The 26,898-nt window shown below is 53.1% G+C and overlaps 1 protein-coding gene across 6 annotated transcripts in view; it reads left to right on the top strand.

The window, feature by feature from the left end:
* COL5A3 (collagen type V alpha 3 chain) overlaps positions 1-26,898 on the top strand; it is a 35,629-nt gene that overhangs the window by 5,788 nt on the left and 2,943 nt on the right. For all 6 annotated transcript variants that reach the window (XR_004131903.2, XR_004131904.2, XM_031437320.2 and 3 more), the window contains exons 6-65: positions 73-225; positions 2,026-2,139; positions 2,247-2,390; positions 3,638-3,685; positions 3,758-3,799; positions 4,119-4,181; positions 4,748-4,822; positions 4,924-5,007; positions 5,190-5,246; positions 5,338-5,391; positions 5,589-5,642; positions 6,221-6,274; positions 6,357-6,410; positions 6,600-6,653; positions 7,013-7,057; positions 7,166-7,219; positions 7,403-7,447; positions 7,598-7,651; positions 7,786-7,830; positions 8,179-8,232; positions 8,332-8,376; positions 8,519-8,572; positions 9,962-10,006; positions 10,113-10,166; positions 10,310-10,417; positions 10,844-10,897; positions 13,098-13,151; positions 14,058-14,102; positions 14,343-14,396; positions 14,511-14,555; positions 14,958-15,011; positions 15,107-15,160; positions 15,251-15,304; positions 15,437-15,544; positions 15,718-15,807; positions 16,071-16,124; positions 17,001-17,108; positions 17,210-17,317; positions 17,406-17,459; positions 17,895-17,948; positions 18,576-18,683; positions 18,760-18,813; positions 19,154-19,207; positions 19,318-19,371; positions 19,489-19,542; positions 20,063-20,170; positions 20,826-20,879; positions 21,068-21,121; positions 21,397-21,450; positions 21,607-21,660; positions 21,809-21,916; positions 22,083-22,136; positions 22,646-22,699; positions 22,889-22,996; positions 23,291-23,344; positions 23,423-23,458; positions 23,877-23,930; positions 24,495-24,702; positions 24,785-24,897; positions 26,451-26,519. Coding sequence is in view for 4 of the 6 variants with exons in the window: in XM_031437320.2 (XP_031293180.2) it covers positions 73-225; positions 2,026-2,139; positions 2,247-2,390; positions 3,638-3,685; positions 3,758-3,799; positions 4,119-4,181; positions 4,748-4,822; positions 4,924-5,007; positions 5,190-5,246; positions 5,338-5,391; positions 5,589-5,642; positions 6,221-6,274; positions 6,357-6,410; positions 6,600-6,653; positions 7,013-7,057; positions 7,166-7,219; positions 7,403-7,447; positions 7,598-7,651; positions 7,786-7,830; positions 8,179-8,232; positions 8,332-8,376; positions 8,519-8,572; positions 9,962-10,006; positions 10,113-10,166; positions 10,310-10,417; positions 10,844-10,897; positions 13,098-13,151; positions 14,058-14,102; positions 14,343-14,396; positions 14,511-14,555; positions 14,958-15,011; positions 15,107-15,160; positions 15,251-15,304; positions 15,437-15,544; positions 15,718-15,807; positions 16,071-16,124; positions 17,001-17,108; positions 17,210-17,317; positions 17,406-17,459; positions 17,895-17,948; positions 18,576-18,683; positions 18,760-18,813; positions 19,154-19,207; positions 19,318-19,371; positions 19,489-19,542; positions 20,063-20,170; positions 20,826-20,879; positions 21,068-21,121; positions 21,397-21,450; positions 21,607-21,660; positions 21,809-21,916; positions 22,083-22,136; positions 22,646-22,699; positions 22,889-22,996; positions 23,291-23,344; positions 23,423-23,458; positions 23,877-23,930; positions 24,495-24,702; positions 24,785-24,897; positions 26,451-26,519 (4,149 nt within the window). In the remaining 2 variants the exon portion in view is untranslated. The remainder of the gene's footprint in view (positions 1-72; positions 226-2,025; positions 2,140-2,246; positions 2,391-3,637; positions 3,686-3,757; positions 3,800-4,118; positions 4,182-4,747; positions 4,823-4,923; positions 5,008-5,189; positions 5,247-5,337; positions 5,392-5,588; positions 5,643-6,220; positions 6,275-6,356; positions 6,411-6,599; positions 6,654-7,012; positions 7,058-7,165; positions 7,220-7,402; positions 7,448-7,597; positions 7,652-7,785; positions 7,831-8,178; positions 8,233-8,331; positions 8,377-8,518; positions 8,573-9,961; positions 10,007-10,112; positions 10,167-10,309; positions 10,418-10,843; positions 10,898-13,097; positions 13,152-14,057; positions 14,103-14,342; positions 14,397-14,510; positions 14,556-14,957; positions 15,012-15,106; positions 15,161-15,250; positions 15,305-15,436; positions 15,545-15,717; positions 15,808-16,070; positions 16,125-17,000; positions 17,109-17,209; positions 17,318-17,405; positions 17,460-17,894; positions 17,949-18,575; positions 18,684-18,759; positions 18,814-19,153; positions 19,208-19,317; positions 19,372-19,488; positions 19,543-20,062; positions 20,171-20,825; positions 20,880-21,067; positions 21,122-21,396; positions 21,451-21,606; positions 21,661-21,808; positions 21,917-22,082; positions 22,137-22,645; positions 22,700-22,888; positions 22,997-23,290; positions 23,345-23,422; positions 23,459-23,876; positions 23,931-24,494; positions 24,703-24,784; positions 24,898-26,450; positions 26,520-26,898) is intronic.

Below are 26,898 nucleotides of genomic sequence, written 5' to 3' on the forward strand. Positions count from 1 at the left end.
ATGACCCCAGGTGATCTGAGTGATGGGGCCTCCATTCAGGGACACTGGACTTGACTGAGGTCCTCTTCCCAGGTGCCCCAGGGGGAGCCAGAAACTCCCCCCCGTCGGCGGAAGGGAAAGGGAAAAGGAAAGAAAAAAGGGCGAGGTCGTAAGGGGAAGGGCAGGAAGAAGAAGAATAAGGAAAATTTGGCCCCGAGTCCACCTCCTGGCTCCCTGGAGAATCAGGTAAGGGATCTGCAACTTCTCCCCTCTGCTCTTTGACTGGTCCCCACTGATCGCTGGTGCCTCATTCAAGGTCTCAAGTCTCCAGTCCCTGTCTTTTGACTCCTCTCAGTTGACTGATCACTGTTGTGGGGTGGGGAGGCTGGTCCTGTCTTGTGAGCTCTCTCATATCTTCCCCCAACCTCCAGTTCTGGGGGGACTGGAGGGAGGGGGACACACTCAGATGAGTACCTTATTATTAGGGGATTCTTGATGAGGGTTACTGTTTAAGGGGAGCCATTAGCTGAGATAAGTGATGGGCTCATTAACATGTCATTGCTTGGGGTTGACTGGTTGGGGTAATTGGTGAGGGTTTTTCATTGGAGGAGCCATTAATTGGTGGGACACTATTCGTACACTCTGATAGAGATCACTGGTTGGGGGGTCACCTGGAGCCAAGGATCAGTTATGTTGGAGGTCATTGAAGGAGGCCGCTGTTGGTGTTATTGATGTCACCAGCTTAGGGTTAATGGTGGGGGGAGGTCATTGCTGAGGATCACTAGTTGGGGAGGTCAGCAGTGGGGACCATTGACTGGAAGGCACTAGTAGGGTCACCAGTTGGAGTCACTAGTTGGAGGATTAACTTTCAGGGGGTCATGAATGAGATAATTAGTTTGAGAGTCCCTGATGGGTAATTAGTGGAAAGTCACTGATGAGCCATTGGTTAGTGGAATTACTGTTTGGAGGTCATTGGTTGGGGAGCCATAGCTGAGCTCACTCATGGGTATTCATTGTCAGAAGAGCACTGGTTAGGAGGTCTAACTGGTTAGGAGTCACTAGTGGGACTTATTATTTGGGAGTCAGTAGTTAGTACTTATTGTGGAGAGGTCATTGGTTGGGGAGGTCACTGGATGGGAGGGTACTAGTTGGAGCCACTGATGGGGGTCATTAACTGGGGAGGGGGCCACTGATGGGTTGGTTACATATGAATACCTGGTGAGAGGCCAGGTGTGATGTAGATTATTAGGTGTGTGGGTCATTGGTTAGGTTCCTTAGTGGGGATCATTGGTCATGGGCCATTAACTGGGGGGGTCATTAATGGGTCCCTGGCTGTAGGAATAATTGGGGGCTATTGATGGTGGTCATTCATTGAGAGGTCATTGTCTAGGTGTCCTGATGTGGCCCATTGGTTGGAGTCCCTAGTTGGAGGGTCACTGATTGTAATACATCTGCTTTCAGCATCAGTGGGAAGAAAGAAGTTATCACTTCAGCCTAGAACAGGGACATCAGGAGTGCCCTACCCTTCCTCAGCCCCTTCCTTAGCCCCAGCCCCTCACCTGGGCTACCGCCACCCCCTTTGCACCCACAACCCAGTTCCTCTGCAGCTGTCCAGGCCAGGAGGAGCTGCTACTCCCTCTCTGACGGCAGCCTGGCTGGTTGACCTCTGAGCTCTGCCTTGGGAGCGAACATACGGGATAGGCTTCTGGGAGTCTGGTCCTGAGTGCTGGACATTGACCCTGACCACTGGGCTCTGGAGCCAGCCCCACTCTGTCTTCCAGGCCTCCCAGCCCTGGCCAGCCGTGCCCCCCTTCTACACATGAGGGCTCCCCCTGCTGGCTGTCCTGGTCCAGCCAGCACACCTTCACCTCCACCTCCACTGGCCAGCCCCTGGCCCTATACCCCTTTGATGTTTTCAGGGAATCCTTCTCTACCCCCCTCCCTAGACTGGGTGCTCCAGCAGGCAGGGCCTATCTCCTCCTTTGCCTTCCTTTTGTCTGGACTGGCCTGACACCAGACCTGATACTCTCTCTGTCCCTGCTCTAGACCTCCACTGACACCCCCAAGACAGAGACTCCAGCTCCAACTCTGCCTCTGACTCCCACGCCTTTGGTCATCAGCACTACTGTGGCCACTGGTAGCAATGTCACCATCCTAGAGGTTGGTGGGAAGTGGACATGGGGCTGGAAGGGAAGGTCCTGGGGTAGTGGGGGTGGCAGACAATAAGGAGGTCAGGGGCAAATTTTGGTCTGTCCCATTGTCCTCAGGAGGGCCTGGACTCTGACAGTGGACCTGAACTAGGGACCCTGGAGACTGGGTTAGCCAAAGAAGATGAAGAAGGTGGCCCCACCATGGGCCCGCACTTCAGGGCAGCGGAACAGTCATGGAAGACTCAGTTCCAGATCTTTCCTGTGAGTCTGGGTGGCTGGGGGAATCTAGGTGCAAGGGGAGGGACTCCTGACTGGAGCCACACATGGCCACATTTTCTTTTTTGCTTTCTTTTTATCTTGCCTAGAAATCCTTCCCACCACCCCAGTGCAGTTGACAAATATTTATCTACAGACACTGGGTTAATGCGACAGGCACTGTGCTAATGAATGGCTCTGTGATTAGTGTGATTCAGACTTTTAGTCTGAGCATGTTGAGAAGCCACTTGAGATGGAACATGATCTCAGGAGATTTAAAAGCTCTTTCTGGCTGCTGAACAACATGTGGACTGTAGGGGGAGCCAGAGGGGCAGCAGGGAAACCAGTAGCCTTTGCAACAGAGAGTGGGGACCTAGCTGAGGGTAGTGGTGGTTATAGTGGGGATAGAGAAAAGTGGACAGATTTGGGTCATTCCCCACTTTGCTCTTGCCGCTGGAGGTGGAGAAAGATGCAAAGAGGACTGGGTAGATCCACCATGGCACTATTGGGTAAGATGGGGAAGCCTGAAGGGAGAGCATGTGGAAGATGTCAAGGATCTCGTTTTTGGATGCCTTACATTGGCAACCCCTATTTGTCTGTCAATGTGGGCGATTTGGTTAGAAAATTCTGGAGTTCAAGGGAGATGGTTTAGGTTGGAGATAAAGACTTGGGGTTCATCAGCAGAGGGATGCTATCTTAGTGAAGCGATTGGATGAGATTACCTAAGAACACAATGCAGACAGAAGGTGGCCCAGGTTCTAGCCTTGGTGTTGGACAGGGGAGAAGGTAAATAATCTTAATCAACTTACCCTGAGTGCCTGTTGTGTGCTAAGCTCTGTTTTAACTTCTTCACCGTCCCGTGGGATATGTACAGTCGGCATTCACCCATGGAGTTTGCAGGTGAGGCCATAGGAGTTGAATAATTTGCCCAACATCACTTAGCCAGTGAAAGGCAGATCCAGAATTAGGACCCCAGAGCACATGTCAGAGTTCATGCTTTTCACCTTGCTGCAGCATGGCCAGCTTGAAACGCGAGGCTGAGTGGCTCAAAACATATTGATTGAAGAAGAACAGCAGAGACAGCTCAGAGGGCGGACTCTACGCACGCGCGCGCGCGTGCGCGCGCGCGTGTGTGTGTGTGTGTGTGTGTGTGTGTGTGTGTGTGTGTGTGATGAATGTGATACCAGTCAGATGGGAGCTCTATGTCTGAGTTCCAGGGCTCACACCTCTTTTCTTTCCACCCTCTGCCCCAGGGCACTGGGGAGAAGGGAGAAAAAGGAGAACCAGCCGTGATTGAACAGGTGAGAGTCCTAGGGCTGGAGGAGGTGGAGGGGTCTGGGCTAGATTGGGGGTCACACTCATTTCTCCCCCAGGGGCAACAGTTTGAAGGCCCTCCAGGAACCCCAGGACCCCGAGTGAGTCTTGGCTGCATTCGCCTCTTCCTATCTTTTATTTCCACTTGGGGCATTTGATCCCCTGGGGTGGGGAGTTGGGGTGTAATATTGCCAGGTCATTCAAAGACTGTTGGATATTTGAAACTCAAGGGATGAATCAAAATAGAGATTGAGATATAAAGTAAGGGGATTTTAAGGTTCAGTATAGTATTGAGAGGCCCGGAATGGCTCAGTGATGGGGTAGGAAGGTCTGCATGGGATCAGGGTCAGCGGTGGATCGGAAGTTAGCCTCGCTCAGACTCTGCAGTACTCATGACCTTTGTTCCTCTGTTCCCAACAGGGGGTGGTTGGCCCCTCAGGCCCTCCTGGGCCTCCAGGATTCCCTGGTGACCCTGGTCTACCGGTAAGAGACTCCCTCTGGATAACCTTCTGGGGGAGAGAGGTTTCAAGCTGTGGTGCTGAAGTTGGGAGGGTGGCTGGAACTGGGGACATCACCTTGGAGCTGGCACTGACCCCTTTCTGCTCGTCTTTCTCCTTGTCTGAATTATCACTCTGGCTTCTCTTCTGTCCCTGGGGGCCTGTCCCCTGTTTCTTTCCTTCCATCTCTATCCTTGAGTGTCCTTCATCTCTGTTTTTCTCCCTATGTCTCTGTCTCTTCCTTTATCTCTCTTCTGTCTGTCTCTCTGTTTCTATCTCTTTCGCTTTTTATGACTCTTTCCTCCTCCTTCCATTTTTCTGTCTTTCTCTTGCCCTCTGTCTGCTTTCTCCATACCTCTATCTTCCCCTGTCTCTCTCTCCTCTCTCTGGCTCCCTCTGCCTCCCTCTCTCCATCTGTCTGCCTTCATCTCTATCTCTCTCTCCTCCCCTTTATGTTTGTCTCACATCTCCGTTTCTCTATGTTCCTTCCTGCCTTCATCCTTTCCTCCATCTCTCTACCTCCATCGGTCTCTTTCTCTCTCCCTCTCTCAGGGCCCTGCTGGCCTCCCAGGAATTCCTGGCATTGATGGAATCCGGGGTTTACCAGGCACTGTGATCATGATGCCGGTAAGAGGAAGCTAGGGTGGCATGGCATTGGGGGTGGATAGAATTCTGACCCAGGAGGGGGGCCTCTCTTTGTGGCTCCCTCACTATGAGTTGCCCTTTAGTTCCAGTTTGCAGGAGACTCCCTCAAAGGACCCCCAGTCTCCTTCCAGCAGGCCCAGGCTCAGGCAATACTGCAACAGGCTCAGGTGAGTGGAGGACAACTGGGGGACTGACAGCAGGTAAACGGGAGGGTATCAAGAGAATGATAGGGGTGGGAGATAATGAATAGTCAGGAGACAGGTGGGTATTTGTCTCCTGAAGATGTCTTTGTGGGGATGTTGGGAGACTTGTTGGAGACCTGAGGCTCTGTTCCCCTCTTTATCTCCAGCTCTCTATGAAAGGTCCCCCTGGCCCAGTGGGGCTCACAGGACGCCCAGGCCCTGTGGTGAGTAAGGAAGCTTCATAGAGGAGGGGATACATCAGTGGAGAGGGGCGAACTCCCTCTAACTGCATTATGCTGTCTCTCTTCCTGCAAGGGTCTCCCTGGGTATCCAGGTCTGAAAGGAGAGATGGGAGAAATGGGGCCACAGGTGAGACTGGTGAGGGTGGGGACGGGATTGGATGGGAAGGTCTTCTCCTGGGGTTGCAGGATAAAGTGCTAGTTGGGAAAAATGACAAAGAGGTTGGGAGTGCTCTTGCAATTACTGCCCTTCCCAGGGAATGATTTAAACTAAGTCCTTCCTCCTTGTTATTCTTCCTTTTCTTCCTCCTTTTCTTTCTCTTCTAGGGCCCCCGAGGCCTTCAGGGACCTCATGGGCCACCTGGCCGAGAGGGAAAGATGGTGAGTGACTCCTCGGTCCTCAGGTCATCCCTTATCCATCTCTCAACACCTGACACGAGCCTTAGCTCCGTGCTCCCGGGGTCTGCTGGTGTCATTTGTGGGATAAGAGCACTGAGGACAAGTAATGATGGTCCACAGTGGGTGTGGCAAAGGGATCTGTCCAGGTCACAGAGACAGGGAGGACTTGCCAGAAGGAAAGATGTTTGAACTGAGATATGAGGCATAACCAGGGAAACAGGAGAGGAAAGGCATTCCAAGTAGAAAGAACAGCACATGCGAAAGAGAACACTGGCACGTTGGGGGAAATGATGAACAAGATGGTTCCAGATGGTTTTCAGGGCCAAGAGGAACACACAGCAGCACAATGAACGGAGACTGAAGATGAGGGTTCTTGATTTTTATGATGATGGCAACTTGGACTAGAGAAAGGGCACTTGGGATAAAGAATAATGGATGGGTTTGAAATGTATTTGGGAGGTTAAACTGGTACACAGAGAAGCCCCCAGCACGGGGTGCTGCATGAGGAAGGTGCTCGATACACGGTAGCAGGTATCTTGACTACGTCACCTCCCCCATAGGGCCGCCCAGGAGCAGATGGGGCTCGAGGCCTCCCAGGGGACACAGGACCTAAGGTAGGTGACAGGGCCAGGACTGGGACTTGGAGGGACTGTCAGGGCAGAGGATTCAAGGCTCAGCTGCTGTCTCTTTGTGCAGGGGGACCAGGGCTTTGATGGCCTGCCAGGGCTGCCTGGCGAGAAGGGCCAAAGAGTGAGTATCTGAGGCCCCTCCCCCATACTCAAGCCCCATCCCAGTATTCATTACTCCCTCCCCACCCCCAGTATCAGACCCTCCGTCCCTGTGTCTCTGTCCTCACCCCGTGTGACTCATCTCCTTTCCTGAGGTACTGCTCTCCTCCCCACCTTTTGACTCTGAACTGCCCTCTGCTCCCCACTCCAGGGTGACTTTGGTCATGTGGGGCAACCTGGTCCCCCGGGAGAGGATGGTGATAAGGTAAGTTTGGAAGAGAGTTAGGGGATGATTTAGAAGCTAGAAAGCCAGAACAAGAGGAGTAGAGCATTCAGGAGACTGGATGAGGGGTGAGGGTCTGCACTGGAGGGTCAGGAGGTCCAGTAGGGCTCAAAAAGACAGATTGAGAGCTGGGGGTTAGTACTGGAGTTAGGAGGTGGGACTCAGGATTGCAGGTCCAGGATTGAAGTCAGGGGCCTGAACTGAATCACATATATTCAGGTGCCTGGATGCCACCACATGCTCTATCTCTGAGATCCTCTGGGAGGGGCTATCTAGATGAGGGAAGGTGATTCTCCAAGGGTTATACCTCCCCTCTCCCAAGTAATGATGCTTTCCCACAGGGAGCAGAGGGACCTCCAGGGCCCACTGGCCAGGCTGGGGAGCCGGTGAGTATCAGGGACCCCCCAGGCCCCTTGCCTGGAACAGGGGAAGGAGTCAGGATTCACAGGACCTCAGAGCGGCAATGCTGCAATAATGCTCCTACGTCCTTGCAGGGCCCCCGAGGACTGATTGGCCCTAGAGGCTCCCCTGGCTCCCTGGGACGCCCGGTGAGAATGCCACTGTCTCTCCGCATATCTGTTTGCCCTTTACTTGCCTTTCTCTCCTCTGCATGTCCATTTCTGTTGCCTGGCTTCTCTGCCAGCTCACCTTTTCACCTGTGCCTCTCAGTGTCTCAGACGCAGGCTCCAGTACATGTGCCTGCCCTGGTCTCACACCCTCTCCTCCCCCAGGGTGTAGTTGGAATTGATGGTGCTCCAGGTGCCAAAGGAAATGTGGTACGTGTTCTGACCCCTGATGCCTTCTGACACTCTGACCCTATGATCATCCATAACCTCGACCACTCCCATGACCCCTCATTTCAACTTCACTGACACCTCAATACAATGATCCTGTTAGGCTTCACAGAACCCTCACTTTCTCCTCAGGGTCCTCCAGGGGAACCAGGCCCTCCAGGACAGCAAGGAAATCCTGGATCCCAGGTTTGAGCTACCTTTCCCAATAATGGTGGGTGGTGGGGCCAGCCAAGGTCATAGACCATTCCTAGCCTCCCCAACCTTTGCACTCACTGCCCCTTTCTCATGCTTCCCTTCTCCCTCTTTCTTGATGTCTTCAGGGAATCCCCGGCCCCCAGGGACCCATTGGCACCCCTGGGGAGAAGGTGAGTGACAGCTCTATCTACCCCTCTTCAGATGGAGCTGTGGGTCAAAGACACTTCTAATGAAAGGGGTGTGGGTAGGGAGTCCCCGACCCCAACAAGTCTTTCACACTGTTTTTATATCCCTTGTCTCAATTGTCCCAGAAGCAGAGGATTTCTGAGGCTCAGAGAGGGGAGGGGGCTTGTCCAAGGTCACACAGCAAGTTTGGAAGAGCTGGGGATAGATTTCCTGGCCAGTGGTATCTGTTTTTTCTCTGATCTTGAAGTAGATGCATGTCTGAGTAAGGTTGTTTCTGGTGGAATGCTAGGCTCTGAGCCTCCCTGTCTCCCCCTACTATTCATCGGTTTCAGGGTCCCCCTGGAAACCCAGGGATTCCAGGCCTCCCAGGATCTGATGGCCCTCTGGTGAGAACTGAATGCTGGGAAGAGGAAGGAGAAGAGGGAAGGCCTGGGAATCTGGATGGCAAATCAACTTTCTGACAACTTAGAATGTTTTCCTCCCAGGGTCACCCAGGTCACGAGGGCCCGACAGGAGAGAAAGGGGCCCAGGTGAGTGACTTGGAGAGGGGCCGATTTGGGAAGGGGGTTGGTAGGCAGGGCCAAGAGTCAGGGGCTAATGAGGAGAGAGATGAGGGCACTGGGAACATGGAGGAGGGAAGGGCTGGATGGCACTAATCTACCTCTGTCTCAGGGTCCATCAGGATCAGCAGGCCCTCCGGGCTACCCTGGACCTCGGGGTGTGAAGGTAGGTGATTCTTGGGGCCTGCAGATAGGGTTGATTCGCCAGCATTGACTTCCAGAAGCCACGTCCATCAGAAATGTCCCCATGTGTGGTGAGAGGAATCAGTCTGCCAGGCAAAGTGGGGTAGAAGTGGAGTTTGGGTCTGAGTGACAATATATAGTAAGGTGTGTGCTACTATGGAGCTGAACAGCCAAAAAGTAGCATTACAGTATGACCGTCACCTTGTGGCTGAGGATAGTTAAACCCACAGGCCGCTGAACTCATTCCACTATGAGCACACACAGCACATCCAAGTCCAGGTCAGCACATTGTAGTCAAGCAGAGGATTGTTTTTTCAAGCTCAAACCCAGAGCCACACAATCTACAAGCGCATAAATGCTGGGACAAGCTGAGAGCTGTACTGTACTGCTTACAGATTCATTTTTAACCAAGTGAAGGGACATGGGGATTCACATCTATATGGTAGCCAGGTTTAGTTACATTGTAGCCAAGTACAGGTACCCATTACCTGTGGTCTAAGAACAGAGTTTGGTGGTAGCCAAGAGCCAGCTCCTTACATTTTTGCATTGTAGACAAGCTCAGTTACACTGTAACCAAGGAGGTAGCTATACTGAAGCTGGCCACAAAGTCCTGTGGGTGTCCAAACTCAGAGTTCCATTGTAGCCAGGCATGGTTTTATATATTCATACATCATTGAAGGCTGTGTTGTTACTCAGTCTAGTTACTTGGTAACCATGGCCAGAGAACAACTGTAGCCAAGCTTGGTTACTTTGTGGTCAATGAACTGCCGAGTGGCTAGAGACAGTCATGCTATTGTCAAAACACAGTTATGTTGTATTCAACTACAATTTCATTTCAGTCCCTGAGCTCAGTTATACTGTAGCCAAGTGCAGCTTTTCTCGTGGCCCAAGTCCAGAATTCCGTGTGAGCAGCAACTGGGCTTGTACTGAGCAGTCTCACTGTAGCCAAGCACAGACTTGCCTTGTTGCCAGGCACAGAGTCGCATTGTAGCCAGCACAATGGGAAACATTCCTTTGCCTTTAGAATGAGGCCGGAGCCTGGAATGTTCATCCTCTCTCTGTTGCCAGAAGGAACTGTGGACACAGTGTCCCTGGGAGATGGGAATCAATTACGCGGAAATTTGGCCTTCCCTGCACACCCCCACACAGATGACCTTGGGAAGCTGCCAGTGGGAAGGGGAGGGGGAGAGGCAGCGTCTTGCACACTACACTAGCAGACTTTAGGGAAAGATAATTTCCTCTCTGGCTGCCCCTGCCCTCCTCCAGTCCCATATCCTTTTGGGACTGTTCTGGCTATTTCGGGGCAGAGGACTGAGTTTAGGGCCCTTCTGAAACAGGGAGGGGAACTGAAAGCTTTTTAAAAATTTTTCAGGGTACTTCTGGCAACCGAGGCCTCCAGGGGGAGAAAGGAGAGAAGGTGAGAAAGGAAGGGATTCCTTGGGAGCAGAGCCTTAATAATGGGGCTCTGGCTGTGCCCCTTCTCTGAACCCCGACCTCTGATCTCCGTACTGTCTTCCACCCAGGGAGAAGATGGCTTCCCAGGCTTCAAGGGTGATGTGGGGCTTAAAGGTGATCGGGTAAGACAACCTCTAAAGGACGGGCCTGGTGGATCTGGGGGACTTGGGAAAGACAGGGAGGGGTGAGCAGAGGCTAAGATGGGGGTCAGTGGGAGCAGAAGTGACAAAGGGGCTGATATCAGGGCTTCTCCTTTCTATTCCAGGGGCAACCTGGACCCCCAGGTCCTCGGGGAGAGGATGGTCCTGAAGGGCTGAAGGGGCAGGAGGGGCTGGCTGGTGAAGAGGGGCCCCCAGGTTTAGCTGGGGAGAAGGTGAGTGGACCTGGTCACCTCCTCCAGTCTATACCCCAGCTTCCCTTCCTGCAGTCAAGGTATTCCCTGGCCCTTTGCCTTCTGCCCTCTGCTCTTTGATCTCCAACTTCAGAAGGCTATCAGCTCCTTTGGTTCCTCAGCTCAGCTTTGCAGAGCAATTCCAAGCACATTATCTTATGTTCGCCCCCACAACCACTACAGGCAACAGGCATTTTTACACCCATTTTACAGACAAGGAAAATGAGATTTGAAATGCTTGAGTGAGCTGCCCAAGGACATGCCCCTAGCAGGCAGGAGCCAGGACTTGAGCTTATGTTCCCTGATTCCCACACCACTACCCCTGCCATCATGCCCCAGCTATCCTGCCCCTCCCCCACTGACCTCTAGGTTGCAATCTCTGACCTTTGTCCTAAAATCTCTCTGCAGGGCAAGCTTGGGGTGCCGGGTCTCCCAGGTTATCCAGGACGTCCAGGCCCTAAGGTCAGAAGCTAGGAAGAGGGTGGTGGGCAAAGGCAGAGGGTTCAGAGACTGAAAAACATCTAGGGGTCTGTGCTATGGTCTGGGGGTGAGAGCTGTCCATCCCATGGGTCATTGGGAGCATAAGATGTGAGCTTTGGCATCAGACAAACTTGGGCTTAAATACCAACCCTTACCTGCTAAGTAAACTTGAACGAGTCTCTTGAGTCCGTTTTATCAGTTGCAAAATGGAGATATCAACAGTATCTACCTCACCAATTTGATTATAATAACGTTGATGATTTTGATAATAAAACTGTTGGATCTTTCTTATTTGGTATGATTGAGGTTCAAACAAAAAGCCAGCAAGGAGGAGAATCATAAAAAATACAAATCTTACATCTCTTAAATTAATTATAACTTACAATAAAATGTAATTAAGTAAAAATGTGCATTTGGTTGCCAATATTTTGAGGGATGAGGCTATTGATAAGACATGTCTTTCTGCCAAAGTCATACCCATATTACATCACAGATGATTTATAGTTTGTGTTTATAAAAAGTGGAGCAGAAACTTAAAGACACTTGAGAGGAAATCTGAGTATAGAGTCTTTCCAGAATTTCATGCCGTTGCCAACTTGATATGGCACAGTTATCTTTCCCATGCCTAATTTGACAGTGATTTTTTTTTATAGTGACTTCCCTTTATATCAAGTCTTTTCCATTTAACTTAGATTTGATAGATATCTTTCTTTTTATTTTTTTAATCATTTTTTGTAAACTTTCACTAAGTCCCATGACTCCAATAGCAAGGTCAACTGACATAAACAAGTCACTGAAACTAAGAGCTAAACTAAGGCTGTTGGAGCAGAAGTTCAAGGGAGTTAGAACAGAGCCTCCAAGCCAAGACTGATCAGTGTGTCTCGGGCACCAAGCAATGAATACACTACAGGAGGCTTGGTGTGTCAGTTAAGTTGAGGTCAGTGTCCTAGGCAGCTGGAGCTGCTGCAGCAAAAGTGCCTTAGACTGGATGGTTTAAACAACAGAAACTTGTTCTGAAGGCTGGAAGACTAAGGTCAGAGTGCTAGCATGATTGGCTTCTGGCAAGGGCTGTTTTCCTGGTTTGTAGATGACTGTTTTCTGTCTCTGTCTTCACATGGTAGGGGGGAGAGAGAGAGAGAGGGAGAGAGGGAAAAATCTAGTCTCTTCTCTTCTAAAATGGGCACTAATCCCATTCATGAGGGTCCCACCCCCATGACCTACTTATTTCCCAAAGACCTCACCTCCAAATATTACCACACTAGGGATAGGGGCTTCAACATATGAATTTTTGGAGGACACATTCAGTCCTTTGCAGTTAGTAATAATCAGCATGAATAAGAAAAATGACAGCTAATATTTCTTGAGCACATACAGTGTGCCAAGTACTTTGTTAAAAAAAAAACAAAAACACTTTCTATACGTATCCCACTTAATCCTCACCAAAACCTTGTGAGGGAGGTATTGTTGGTATCCCCAGGGTACAAATAAGGAGACTGATGCTCAGAGAGTTTAAGCCATTTGTCCAAGGCCACACAGCTAGTCCAGTGGTGGATCTAGGATTCAAAACACAGTGAGGGGTGACAGGGGATATCAGAGTCTGTGACGTCTTCCCCCAGGTCGAGGGAGGATGCCTCCAAGATGGTAAGTGCTGCTATGCGCCAGGCAGTGGGGAATAAGACCAGAGAACTAGATCCTAGTCATTGAATAGGTGAGCAAGTGAACAAGGCCATTTCAATATGAATATTACGGGGAAAACAAAACAGGACAATGTGATAGAGCATGACTTGAGGATGTGATGGTCAGGATGGTGGCAGAAGGCTTCTCTAGCAGGTGACATTTGAATGACGTCTAAACGATGAGGAGTAACAACCCTATGGGGATCTGAGAGCAGAGCACATTAGGCAAAGGCAGCCAATGCGATGGCCCTGAGGCAGAAGTGTGCTGGTGCCTGAGTAGCATTAAAGAGGATAGTATGGCTGGAATGGGTCAACAAGGTGTGGGGGAGGAGAAGAGGAGGGTGGAGGGCTGCCTTGGAGGAGGCTGGGGCTGGAGGGATCAAAGAAGCTTCTGGAATCAATGATCTGGAAATGCCTGAGAGGATGGGGTGGCTGAATGGGGTGAGGGGCCAACATTGCCCACTACCCCTCACCTTCATTTTGTCTCTCTCATTCTCTTGACCTAGGGATCTATTGGCTTCCCCGGACCCCTGGGACCATTAGGAGAGAAAGGGAAGCGGGTGAGTCATGATCCAGGTGTGAGGGTAGAAGGGGTCTTGTATGAAACGGGAACAGCATGTGTGGCTGTGCATGATGGCAGGTGGGGGCCTGGGTGGCTGTGTCTATGCCTGGAAGCACTTGTGTGCATATATAGTCCCATGTGCAATGTAGGGCACACGTAGGCGATCCCACTGGGCACTACAGCACATGTGCCTGTGCATACACGTGTGCATGTGCACCCCATGTGCTTTTTGGTGCAGAACACATGCAGTCTGAGTGCTGCAGCCGAGGGGCTTGTGACTAGGTGAACAAGGGCACCTGCTGCATGTACACTGTGTGACCATGGGCATAAGTGTGTGAGGGGCATGTAGATATGTGTGACAGAATAAGGAAATACACATATGTGTGTTTCTGTGTACATGTGTGCATTATTTTGCTATGTGTAGCTGAGTCAGTGGACATGTGTGGAAGCCCATGAGTGTACATATACTGTTGTATTTATCAAGACTGCGTCCTCACATGGATCCATGCATGTATGTGTTTACATTGGGTATACACATGTGCAAGGGACATACTACATGACATGACAAGCTCCTTGTGTCGACCTGAGGCTGTGATTGCCCCTTGTGTGCCTTGATGGCATGTAGTCATGAGTGCATACCATGCAGCTGTGATAAATAAGTGTCCATGTGAGTGAACACGCTTGTAGGTGTGGACCTTATAGGTACAACATACATATAATTGGGTGTTTATGAACTTTGTGTGGCTGCATGTGTAAGTTGTATTTACATGTGTGTGTGAATGAAAGGCTTGTGAGTGAATGAGTGGCAGACATCTTTCCAGGTCTCTGACTGGGTGCATTTGTGTGTTTGTGTCTTTGCATCATGACTCTTTTCTGCTTCCCCCTCACCTGATTTATGTTCCAGGGGAAGGCGGGGCAGCCAGGCCTGGAAGGAGAGCGGGGACCACCAGTAAGAAAATGGAGAGCTCGCCTTACCCCACTGGGCTGTAGTGGGACAGGGCTGGAAGGAGGGGTAGCGAGAGGGGAGGTTGTGGGGAGGTCTTGAGCAGGTGGGAAGAGGGTTTGGGTTAAGTCGGTGTCCCTGGTGTGACAAGGGGCGGTCACAGAGGTAGGGGACCTGGAAGACTTAGCCTCATCTCCTGGATTCCCCCACCCTCTCACTTCTAACCTTTGCTTCTTTTCTACTCAGGGCTCCCGTGGAGAGAGGGGGCAACCAGGTGCCACGGGGCAGCCAGGCCCCAAGGTATGGGGTGGGTGGGCAGTCAGGTCCCCCCATGCAGGCTCTCTGCCCCAGTCCCACCCAGTCCCTCCCTGTTGAGTATGTTCTGTAGCCTGAGTCTCATTCACTCTCTCTTAGGGTGATGTGGGCCAGGACGGAGCCCCTGGGTTCCCTGGAGAAAAGGTGAGTGAGTGTGAGTGAGTGTGTGTGTGTGTGTGTGTGTGTGTGTGTGTGTGTGATTTGGGGTGGGAGACAAGCCCAAAAAATGGGGAGACATTATAACACAGAATGTGAAAAGAACAAGACTCTGAAGTCAGAGAGCTGTGAGTTCAAGTCCTAGCTCTGCCCCCACTCCCCTGCTATGTGACATTGGGCAAGTCACTTAATTTCATTGTGCCTCAGTTTCCCCTTCTATAAAATGGGAGTAACCACAGTCCCCCATCCCAAAGGACTGCAGTGGCAAATGAAATGACTTCCTGCGTGTACAATGTCCAGCCTGCAGGAGGCGCCTACTGTGCTTCTTTTCATCATGTGGGACTTGGGCAGACAGGAGGGATGACATAATGGCTTCTGCTTCCATTTCAGGGCCTCCCAGGTCTGCAAGGCCCTCCTGGGTTCTCTGGACCAAAGGGTCCCCCTGTAAGTGAGCTCACCTTGCTTGAGTGGGGAGAGGGAGCCAGGCAGTGGGAAGACACCATATTTGTGCTTCAACTCTCTCCCATTTTGTCCCTCAGGGCCCCCAGGGGAAAGACGGGCGACCTGGGCACCCTGGACAGAGAGGAGAATTGGTGAGCAAACTCTTGACCTCTGACCCCTGACCCCATTAGGCTCTCCATTTCTTCCCCTCCATGACACCCCCTTTGAATGTTTCTCCTCAGGGCTTCCAAGGTCAGACAGGCCCACCTGGACCAGCTGGTGTTGTGGGTCCTCAGGTCAGAGTGGACCCCTCAAGTTTCCCCAGTTTTGCACCAGTTGGGGGATATCTGGGAGGGGGTGGATCTCAGATAGACCCCCACCCCAACCCTAACACACCTCTCTTCAAGATGAGCCTTCTTCTTCTCCAGGGCAAGACAGGAGAAGCAGGGCCTCTGGGTGAAAGGGGGCCTCCAGGCCCCCCTGGACCTCCTGGTGAACAAGGTCTTCCAGGTCTGGAGGGCAGAGAGGGGGCCAAGGTGAGACCCTGCCCCATGGGAGATCTTGTCAAGGGGCCCCAAAGGTCCCTGGATGGTCCCACGCCACCTCCAGACTGAGAATCAGCCCCATGGGGGTGGGGCCCAGACTCGCAGATTAGGAGGAGACACCCCCTTCTCTGAAGCCTGACTCCCCCTCCTCTGCACTCCTGCAGGGGGACCTAGGACCACTGGGACCCCTTGGGAAGGAAGGACCACCTGGACCCAGGGGCTTCCCCGGTCCCCAAGGAGCCCAGGGGGACCCAGTGAGTATGGTTTGGAGCCCCTCCTGCATGTGGCTGGGTTGAAACAGAGAAGGAAGTGGGGGGTGGCCAGGACAGGGACATGGCCATGGTATATTAGGCAGGGACAACCTTGAGAGTAAAAGGATGGCTACAGGAGGGGCCTGGAGGGGACAGATCCCTGAACCTCAGCGCCTGGGAAGGGGTGGGAACTCAGTCCCCCAGAGTGAAGACAGGACCTGGGGGCACCTTTGGGGGTCTCGACTGTGAATCATCTTCTTCTGCAGGGACCTACTGGTTTGAAGGGTGATAAGGGCCCCCCAGGCCCCGTTGGGGCCAATGTAAGTGTAAACACATCTGCTGGGGTTGGGGGGCAGGGAGTGGATGGAGAGGGGCAGGATGGAGAGGCCCCAGGGTACCCAGGAAGCTGGGCATTGTCATGATTTAAGTCCACTATTCTGGGAGCCAAACAAGCCTGGCTCAAGCCCAGCTCTGCAGATCACTGGCCGGGCAGCCGTGTCACTCCGCGAGCCTCAGTTTCCTTGTTGGTAAAACAGTCCCCTCTCCCAGGTGATCATAAATCTCAATGAGATGATCCTTTGGACATATATTCAACCTCCGTTCCAGACATCAGCATTTAAAAACCTCCTTTCTCCTGGAGTTTATAACCTAGTCAGGAAGAGAAGGAATCAGTGGTGATGAATGCCACAAAGAAAATTAGCACAGAGAAGGGGGAGCAAGGGAGAACTTTTGAAATAAGCTGGCCTGGGAAAGCCTCCTGAGAAGGTGACATTTGATCTGGGAGCTGAAGGAGGTGAGGGAGGAGCTATGTGGATGCCTAGGGGAAGGGTGTGCCAGGCAGAAGGAGCAGCATGTGCAAAGTCCCGAGGCTGGAGGAGACAGAGGAGGCTAGTGTGGCTGGAGGGGAGCGAGCGAGGGTGAGTGGGAGGATGTGAGAGCAGAGAGGAGATGGGGTAGGTCGTGCAGGGCTTTATGGGTTTCCAGGAGAAGTCTTTTCCTCCAAGTAAGATGGGAGCCATGGAGGGCTATGGGCAGAGGAGGCACCATACTGTGATGCAAGTGTTGACATCACCTCTGGCTGCTGTCCCCACACAGCAGCCAGAGGTGATATACCACCTCAGTGCCCTTGAAAACCCTCCAGTAAATGAGAACTACTACTATTGTTATTATTCCTGACCCTTCACCCCTGTTTTCAGGGCTCCCCTGGGGAGCGTGGTCCTGTAGGCCCAGCAGGGGGCATTGGGCTTCCTGGCCAAAGTGGAGGCCAAGGCCCTGTTGGTCCCACGGGTGAGAAGGGGTCCCCGGTAAGTGCCTGCCCAAGCATCCCCAGGACCCAGCCCTCCACATACCAGGACCCCACTCCTGCCCTGGACCCTGACATACCTCCTTCCACTCCCCGCCTCAGGGTGAACGTGGACCCCCTGGTCCCACTGGCAAAGATGGGATCCCAGGGCCCTTGGGGCTTCCTGGACCCCCTGGAGCTGCCGGGCCTTCTGGCGAGGAAGGGGACAAGGTGAGAGAGAGTTCATGGAGCAGGAGGGGCTTGGGGAGACTGCGGGTATTGGGAGGCTGGGTCCTTCCTCATCCTGTTTCCTCTGCAGGGGGAAGTGGGCCCCCCTGGTCACAAGGGCAGCAAAGGCGATAAGGGAGATGCGGTGAGTGGGGGGCCCCAGTGAGCCAGGTGGTCCTTGGAGAGGGGAGAGGGATGTGGAGGATGAGGGGGAGCTCATGGAGCTTCCTGCCTTCTTGAGCCCTCGGAAGTAACAGAAGCCATTTAAACTAGCTGGAATGAAGGGGCCAATCGCATCCCCAGCCTCCCTCCAGGAACTCAGCTGCAGCGCCCAGCGTTAGGGAGCCAGCTCAGTCCCTGGGCCTGGTGGGACTTCTGGGCAAACGTCCCAATGGGCCAAGCTTAGGACAGAGGCTGTGCCTGGTCCTATCAGTTGGTGGCTAGGAGGATAGGGTTTGGGGAGGAGAATGCAGCTTCCCAGTACGGGGAGTGGACAGGGATACAGTGACTGCCATCTTTAGTGTCCACCCCCCGACAATCTTGAACCTGAGGGGTTTGTCTACTCGGTTCCCTCCTCCAGGGCCCACCTGGACCAACAGGGATACGGGGTCCTGTGGGACACCCAGGCCCCCCGGTGAGTGCTCCCAGCTTTGTGACCGTCTCCTGGATCCCCGATAGGAAGGGACAGTGTCCTCCACTGTGACTCAAGCGCAGACTCAACCTCAAGCCTGATCTATACCTCCTTGCCAGCACCCACCATGAACTCACCCCGGAATCCGACTCAACCTCAGTCCTAACCCTGAACCCTGTCAGAGCCCTAATCTCAGCACTGCTTGTGCCCTTAACTTCAATCCCAACTCAGACCTAACCTTCACATCCCGTATTAATCAAACCCTGACCCACTCCTGCCCTTAATCCCAGCCATGACCTACCCTCCAATGCTGATCCCAAACTGAGCTCAAACTCTGAGTCTACCTTGGCCTTGACCTCAAACCCATCCCTACATCTCAACCTCATCTGGACCTTAACTGACTTCAACCTGACCCTGACTCATCACCCCATGCCCATCTCAAAACCTTGACTCAACCCTTGATTTCATTCCTGAACTCTGACCCTTAACTTGCACCCCCAACTTCAAACCCAACCCTGACCCTCCCCAAACTTAATCTCGGCCCTGAACCTTAGTCCTGACTTTGGCCCTGAGCCTATCTCCAACCCTTGACCCAGACCCTAATTGTGTCCTGCCCTGTCCTGCTCCCAGGGAGCAGATGGGGCTCAGGGACGCCGAGGACCCCCTGGCCTCTTTGGGCAGAAAGGAGATGATGGAGTGAGAGGCTTCGTGGGAGTGATTGGCCCCCCTGGCTTGCAGGTAGGTGTCTGAGTTTGGGGGTTTGGCCTCTGGTTCCCCCTACTTTGTGCCCCAATCTTGCTTCTTTTTTCCACAGGGAATACCAGGCCCTCCTGGAGAAAAGGGGGAGATTGGAGACGTAGGGTCCATGGTATGGACAATGGGGGAAATGTGGGGTGTGGTAGGGCAGGGGTGGTCATTAGATCGATTTGGGGGTGATTATAGGGTACACCATCATTTTTTTTTCTTTGAGTAAAGGTAGATTTAGTCAAAGAGAAACACTGAAAGGCAAGCGAAAGGCCACAAGGTGTGGGGGTTGGGTGCTCAGATTAAAAGCAGGTACACACTCCATAGACAGAGTGTGGGCCGTCTCGGGTACATCATCATTTTAAGGATGCTGTGGGTCACCAGCATGAAGGGTGGTGTTTGTGGTTACTGGGGCCCTTTGAGGGGTCATGGGGTCACTGGATGCCATTCTGACTGTCCCATAGGGTCCTCATGGAGCTCCAGGCCCTCGGGGTCCCCATGGCCCCAGTGGATCAGAGGTGAGGACTCTGGGGGAGGGGAGGATGCCTCAGAGATGAGGACATCCCTTTCCCAAGAAGAGGCTCTTGAGATCCCACAGTCCCACCTCTACCCCTTGCTGTCTCTCCAGGGTCCTCCAGGGCTGCCTGGAGGAGTTGGTCAGCCAGGCGCTGTGGGCGAGAAGGTGAGAGAGAGAACAGGGGGCTGCATGGGGTGGAGGAAGCACTGCCAGTCCTTCCTGGGGTGGTTGTTCTGGGTGCTAGGATGGCACCTCTCCTCACCCTCACTTTGCCTCCTGCAGGGTGAGCCAGGGGAGGCTGGCGACCCCGGACCCCCAGGACCTCCAGGCATCCCTGTGAGTGACTGTATCCCATGACCCTGCACCCATCTCAGGGAACCCTGGACACCTTGGCCTCTTGGCAGCCCTAGGTCACCCACTGACCCAGGACCTATGGGCATCCCTGGTTATTGATGACAAAGCCCTGGAAGGTGTCAGGGCTGCTGCATAGAATTATCTAGGTTGTACATTGCACAAGAGTGTGGGGCCAAGGGGGCAGGTAGGACTCAGATCCAAACCATGAGCCCTGGCTTGGGTGTAGTCTGCCCAAAGGGGACCCGTTTTCTGGTTCAATCCTGCGTGGCTCATGGGCTAGACTAACCTTGCCTATGACCTCTGGGCAACTGGATCATCCTGACCCCTAACCCCTAGATTCAATTCTAGATTCCTCTGACCTCTGACCCTTGGGCAGTCTAGGCTACTCTGACCCCTAACCCAGGAAAGTCCCAGGTCACCCAGATTCCTGAGTCCAAGTATGCTAACCCTTGACCCTGGTAAGTCCAGGCTACTCTGACCTCTGACCTCTGTTTCTGCATAGGGTCCCAAGGGAGAAATTGGTGAAAAGGGGGACTCTGGCCCATCTGGGGCTGCTGGGCCCCCAGGCAAGAAAGGCCCCCCTGGAGAGGATGGAACAAAAGGGAATGTGGTAAGTCCTGGGAGACATGGAGGCAGAGATGGAGGAGGAGCACATGTGTCAACCTGCTCCCCAGTCTCCAGCCAGGGTCCCGTCCTCCAGTGTGCTGATTCCGTGAGCAACCCAGAACATGACTGAACGAGTGAATGGCTGAGTGCAAAAAAGGAATCAATATAAAAATACAGTGGTTTTATATTATTGCAGCAGGGGACCCTTGCTTCTGCATGGAGTCATTCTAACAATACCGGAGAGGTCAGGGTTGAGACTGATGCTGGGTCAGAGCTGGCTAATGGGGGATTTGCCATCAGGGTGAAGGCTGAGCCCCTTCCCCATGGAGGTGGGGCTTGGGATGGGGAGGGAGGGCAGCGAGGACCTTCAGAGTGCGAGGGACCTTGAATCTCAGCACCCCACCATGTCTGTATCTGCTCTCAAACTCTTTGAGGTCAGTTCTTTCTGAGCTAGGAGGACCAAGTGAGATGATGCATGGAATGTTCTTAGCTCACATTCAACACAAGAATGTTCCTTCTACCAAGGCTGGGATTTTGTGTTTTGTTCACCAATGTATCCCCAGCAACCAGAGCTGTGCCTGGGCACGATTCATCTGTTAAATGAATGGATGAATGCTTCATCATTCAGGGATGTGGTTATTTGTCATTCTGTGTTCCAGGGCCCCACAGGGCTCCCAGGAGACCCGGGTCCCCCTGGAGACCCTGGAGTTTCAGTGAGTATGACCCCTTCTTCCCCAAAAGCCCAGCACTTTCCCTATTCTGTCCCTCATCTCCTGCCTCCCAAAAGACCTGGGCAAGGTTGGTAGAGCAGATAACCTTCACTTTCTTCCAAGCCTCTCCCCCAAACTCCCCCAAATTCAAGCCCCCATGACTCCTCCCAACTCTGTCCCCACCACCACAGGGTCAAGATGGCTCCCCAGGGGAGAAGGGAGACCCTGGTGATGTTGGGGGACCGGTGAGTGGGTGAACAAAGGATGTTGGTGCCCGAAGAGGGGGGTTGGGACTTGGGAGTGGGTGAATTGGGGTGCTGGGTGCGTGGGTTAATGAAGTATCCAGGGCCCCATAGATGCACCTGTGTGGCCTCTCTTTGGTCTCACCATGAATGAGCAGCTTGAGGGAGGAGACGGGAGATGGCTGGGGCTGGGGTGATGTTTGGGGAAGATGGTCTTCACATCAAAGTCACCCTGAAACCATCATTGTCCACTATCCTGGTGTTTAAAATCTCCATAGGGTCCACCTGGCGCTTCTGGGGAAGCTGGCCCCCCGGGGCCCCCTGGCAAAAGGGTGAGTGATGACCTGCCTCCTGGCAGCCCTGGCTCCAACTTTGTCCCACTCACTCCCAAAGGCCCCCACTCATCCCCACACAGCTCCCCACTCACCCCACATGTCCCCCACAAGACTCTCATGGCCCCCCTACTCACACTGTCTTTCCCTCCTCAGGGTCCTTCTGGTCGCATGGGTCGAGAAGGCAGAGAAGGGGAGAAAGGCGCAAAAGTGAGTGCCCCCCGCCCACGTGGGTCCTTGCCCTGACCCCTCGGCCAACAGATGGGTGCCCCAGTTCCTTCCTCCCCCCTGATGGTCCTTGGCTGGAAATCAGGAGACAGCCACCCCTGACTCTCTCTGCTCCCCCTGTCTTTTTCAGGGGGAACCAGGTCCTGACGGGCCCCCAGGAAGGACAGGCCCAGTAGGGGCTCGAGGGCCCCCTGGGCGTGTAGGGCCTGAGGGTCTCCCAGGGATTCCTGGTCCTGTGGTGAGTGTGGCAGGAGTGGGGACACAGGGATGGAGCAGGGGTGGGGATGGGCCCTCCCTGTGTGCTCCCATCTTGTAATTTCTCACTACTATTGGGACGAGCTGACCCTGGTCGAGGGGTGGGGGTCTGGAAGAGTACAGCTCCCCCATGTTCTGTTTTGCCCTAGGGTGAACCAGGCCTCCTGGGACCTCCTGGACAGTTGGGGCCCCCTGGCCCCCTGGTAAGAGACTTCTTTGTCCCTAAAGTCCCAGCACTGAGAACCACATTGGGCATCTAGTGACCACATAGTGGCCATGGGTGTTGATGCTCATTGACTATCCATCTGATGGTCCACCCTGACCATCTGAACCAACTATCTCTTCTGACTACTCATCCTGATGGTCTACACTAATCATCTACACTGACCCTCTGTCTTGATAGTCTATACTGGCCCTCCATTTTGGTGGTCTACATTGACCAAACTGACCATCTAGCTTGATAGTCTACACTGACCACCCACACTAATGTTGACCCCTACGACTCATATTGGCCATCCTCCAATAAACTCCTTCATTCATCTCTCATCATCCATCCTCCCTCTTGACAATTCCCTTGACCACATCCCTGGTAAGTCCATTTGAAATCTGGATAATTTCCCATTTGATCATCTCCCAGGCACTCACATGGACCTTGAGGCTTCATGTTGGCTCACCATGAGGCTTCACCAACTGACCCTAACTCTCTTTTCAGGGGCCGTCTGGCCTTCCAGGGCTGAAGGGAGATGCTGGCCCCAAGGGGGAAAAGGCAAGGATACCTCCTTCCATTATTCTCCTCCCCCATTTACCTCCTTTTCCTCCACCTTTACCTCCTTCCCTAGCCAGAGGGCTAGGAGATTGGGGTCTCCTCTTCTCCCAAACTCACTACCCCAAGGCTCTAGGAGAAAAGTTCCCTGCCCCCACTTCTCCCCCCACATATGACTCTTTTGTCCTCCAGGGCCACATCGGATTAATTGGCCTTGTTGGCCCCCCTGGGGAGGCTGGTGAGAAAGGGGATCGGGGGTTGCCAGGAGTGCAGGGCCCCCCTGGCCTCCAGGGAGAACCTGTGAGTGTGTGTCCTGCTCTGAGTGGGAAGAATGTATTCAAAGGAAAGGGTGGGTGGAAAGGCAGAACTGGGGCTTATATGGAGACTGTGGGTGTGGGGATTTGGGAAGCCTGCATCTAGAATAATAGGGGTTGTATCTGGGGGACATGGGGGGCTCTATCTGGGGACTTGAAGGTTGAGGCTGTGTCTGGGGTTTGGGGTCTTCTTTTGAGAGGACTGGAGGCTTTCTTGGGGGATGTGTCTGAACCAAAGAGATGAACCCCATCAGTGATGGCTTGGATGTCCTTTCTCCAGGGCTCTCCTGGTCCCATCGGCTCTCTGGGCCACCCTGGGCCCCCAGGTGTGGCGGTGAGTATGTGGGGTTTGTAGGGTGGAGACACCTTGTTGGGCCAGCCAGGACTCAAGCTCTCACTGTCTACCCCACAGGGTCCTCTAGGACAGAAGGGCTCAAAGGGGTCCCCGGTGAGTAGTCATCATTCCCTTGGGCTCCCACATCCCAGCTCCCCACCCCCCTTCACTGCACCAGAATCCTCAGTGCCTTTGCATTCATTTATTTATTTATTCACTCAGTCAGACATCCAACGAATATTTATTCAACACCTACCATTGTATTTTATCAAATCTAAGATGCCATCAGTTGTAAGATGCACCATTCTTTTATAAACTGCCATGGAAAAAACCAGTTCTGCCAAGTAAACTATGACTCACCAAAGATGTTAAGATGCTGAGTTCAAAGGTGTTAAAATATGGACAGAAAATGTGCATTGTACGCTTGGTGCTGAAAACTGCATGTCCTTCCCCCAGTGCTCTGCGTGTGTATGTGTTGGCGGGCAGGGGTCTCCATAGACAGAGTTCACACCCAAATGACTTCTCCCTACAGGGATCCCAAGGTCCCCGTGGAGACACTGGACCCCCAGGCCCCCCAGGTCCCCCTGTGAGTTCTCCGAAGGGAGGGGCTATGTTGGACTGTCCCCCTTGAGTCCCTCAGTGCCCGGAACTGGGCGGGGCACACACCAAGTGTTCAGGGACTGCAGGTGGGGAGGGAGGTGGCTCAAAAGAGGAAGGGGGATCTGGGCTGTGAGGGGCTGGTTAGAGGGGACATCCATGAGGGCTCTGACTGGGCCTTGTCCCTGCATCTCTCCTGGCCTTTCTCTGTCTCTATGGCAAACACTTGTTTCACTATTTTGTCTGTTTCTTTTTTTCTGGGCTCTCTCTCTCCCCTTCGCCTCACTTTATGGTTCTTTTTTTTTTTTTTTTTTTTTTTTTTGGTCTGACCACTCGGCCTCTCCCCATCTCTGACCCGTTCTCTCTCCTTGTGTCTCTGTGTCTCTGACTGTCTATCTTCCGCTGTTCCTGTCTGGATCTCTCCCTCCTTTCCTTCTCCCTGGACCCCTGTATCCTCTGCTTCCCCTGTCGCTCATTTCTGCCTGCCTCTTTCCGCATCTCTTCCTCCTGCGTGTCTGCGCTCCTCCTCTCCTCCGTCCCCACCGCTGCCCAGGGTCCCTCTGCCGAGCTACACGGGCTGCGCCGGCGCCGGCGCTCGGTCCCGGGACCGGGGGCCCTGGAGGACGGCCTGGAGGAGGTGCTGGCTTCGCTCACGTCGCTGAGCATCGAGCTGGAGCAAATGCGGCGCCCTCCAGGCACCGCGGAGCGCCCGGGCCTGGTGTGCGGCGAGCTGCACCGCAACCATCCGCACCTGCCCGACGGTGAGGCCCCGCCCCTGCCCCGGCGGGCGGGGAGCCCCTGGGGTCCACCCCGGCTCATCCGCCCGGCCTGGCTCTGCGGCAGGGGAATACTGGATTGACCCCAATCAGGGCTGCGCACGGGACGCGATCAGGGTTTTCTGCAACTTCACGGCGGGAGGAGAGACCTGCCTCTACCCGGACAAGAAGTTTGAGACCGTGAGTACCTCTGGGGGGAGTGGTGGAGGGAGGAACAGGACTCTGGAAGCCATTTCATTCATTCCCTGCCCCCACCGCCAACACACACCAGGAGACGCATGGGACTTTATCTTTCCTTCAGCCAACATCTATTGAGCACCTACCGTATGCCTAGTCCTGTGAAGTGCTGGCGCTACGGCAGAGAATCAGAAAGAAAGAAAGAAAGAAAAAAGAAACACCTCTTTGCTTTTACGGAACTCATTTTCTGTGGAGCAAGACATAAGACAATCTAGCAAAGAAATCAGTAGTGGCAAGGAATCTTTAAATAGTGCTCACGTGTACCAGACCTAAGCTCTTGACTGCATTAATTATTGAACCTCAACCACTCATTTTGGCAGTTTCATCGTCATCCCCTAGGTAGGGAAACTGAGGCACAGAGAGGTGACAAATTATCCATGGCAGTCTGGTTCTTGTCCCAGCCCTTAACCACCCATCCATACTGCCTCCTAACTTTATAAGCCCTGTAGGCTTACTGCCCTCCAGGCTGTGGGCTGGGGGGTGAAACCACTTGGTCCCCCAGAAATCCTGGGGTTCTCCATCAGTGAGGCCTGAGCCTAACAGCCTCTGACAACAAGCACCAGCCTTAGCAGTGGAGGGGCAGTGGGTGAGCGGTGCCGCCTCTGGACCCTGGACCACCCAGGTTGGAATCCGGACCTGTCGCCTCAGTGTCTCCATTTTTGGAGACCAAGAAAGTAGCTACCTCATGGAGTGGTTGTGCAATTGACTTACCAATGCACGTATCAAGAGACACTGATTAAATAGTGACTATGTGCAGTGCTGTGTTAATATCCCTACTGAGTGTAAAACAGGCAGTGAGCACAGGGTTTGTACAAGCACATAACAGCATTCTTATTTATTATTATTTTTGTCCGGTCACAGCCTTGGTTTAGTGGGAGCTTAGATCCCCCAGTGGGTGCAAATTCACACAAGCTCAGACACCACCCCTACCTCCACTTGTGGAGGCTGGAGTGCAGGACTTGATCTCTAAACAGTTGCTCTCACCAGCTCGCCTTCCTCCTGCCCAGAGAGAGGCTGGGGAGGGGAGTGAGGAACAATAATCTTGGTTAGGTTTCTCCAGACATGGACCCTAAGATGATGGTTTAACAAGGGCAAGTTTATTTAGGAGGTGATCCCAGGAAGGGGACATGAGAGGGACCAGGGGGAGGCAGCCAGAAAGGGGTGTGTTGTTAAAAAACATCACCATTGGACACTCAAGGCTCAGTTGCACAGGGTACTTCTGGGAGGCAGCATAGGGAAGGCTCCTGGGAGTTTTCCCATCTTGGGAGAGGGAGCTGGGGCATTTATCCACCAACTCTTGTCAGTCATCAGTGGAGGCTGCCTCAGATGGTGGGAACCCCCAGCCCCTTGGGTCTGTCCTGTGCATCAGCCAACCCCAGTCTCATGGCCAGGAAAAAGCCTAAGAGCCCTGGATATTTACAGTCAGGGAGGTAAATGCAAAAAGGACATAGTGGGCACCCAGGGTGTCTGATACAATGCCTTCTCTCCCTCCCCAGGTGAAACTAGCCTCCTGGTCCAGAGAAAAGCCGGGAAACTGGTATAGCACGTTCCGTCGAGGGAAGAAGGTGAGTTGCCAGAGGCCAGAGGTGAGGATGGTATAAAAATTGGTGGGAATCAGCATGGGGAATTGGAGGAGGTGAGATGAACAGGGTACACTCACCTCTGCCTTCATGGTGATCACAGGCTGGGAGTGGGGTGTGTGTGACAGCATCAGATGTGTGATGCAGGAAACACAGAGCATAATGGTAATCCAGAGGCAGTGCTAGAAGGACTTGAAGGCCTCCTGGTAGAAGTCACAGCTTAGCTGAAGCCTAAAGAATGAATCAGATTCCAAATCTGGGAGGACCAGGAAAAGTGTTCCAGGCAGATGGAACAGCATATACAAAGGCCTAGAATCAAGAGACAGTCTGGTAAATTTAAAGAAGAAAAAGTGATTTGTTCTGC

Source organism: Camelus dromedarius, chromosome 27, assembly GCF_036321535.1.
Source record: "Camelus dromedarius isolate mCamDro1 chromosome 27, mCamDro1.pat, whole genome shotgun sequence".
Classification (NCBI taxonomy): Eukaryota; Metazoa; Chordata; class Mammalia; order Artiodactyla; family Camelidae; genus Camelus; species Camelus dromedarius.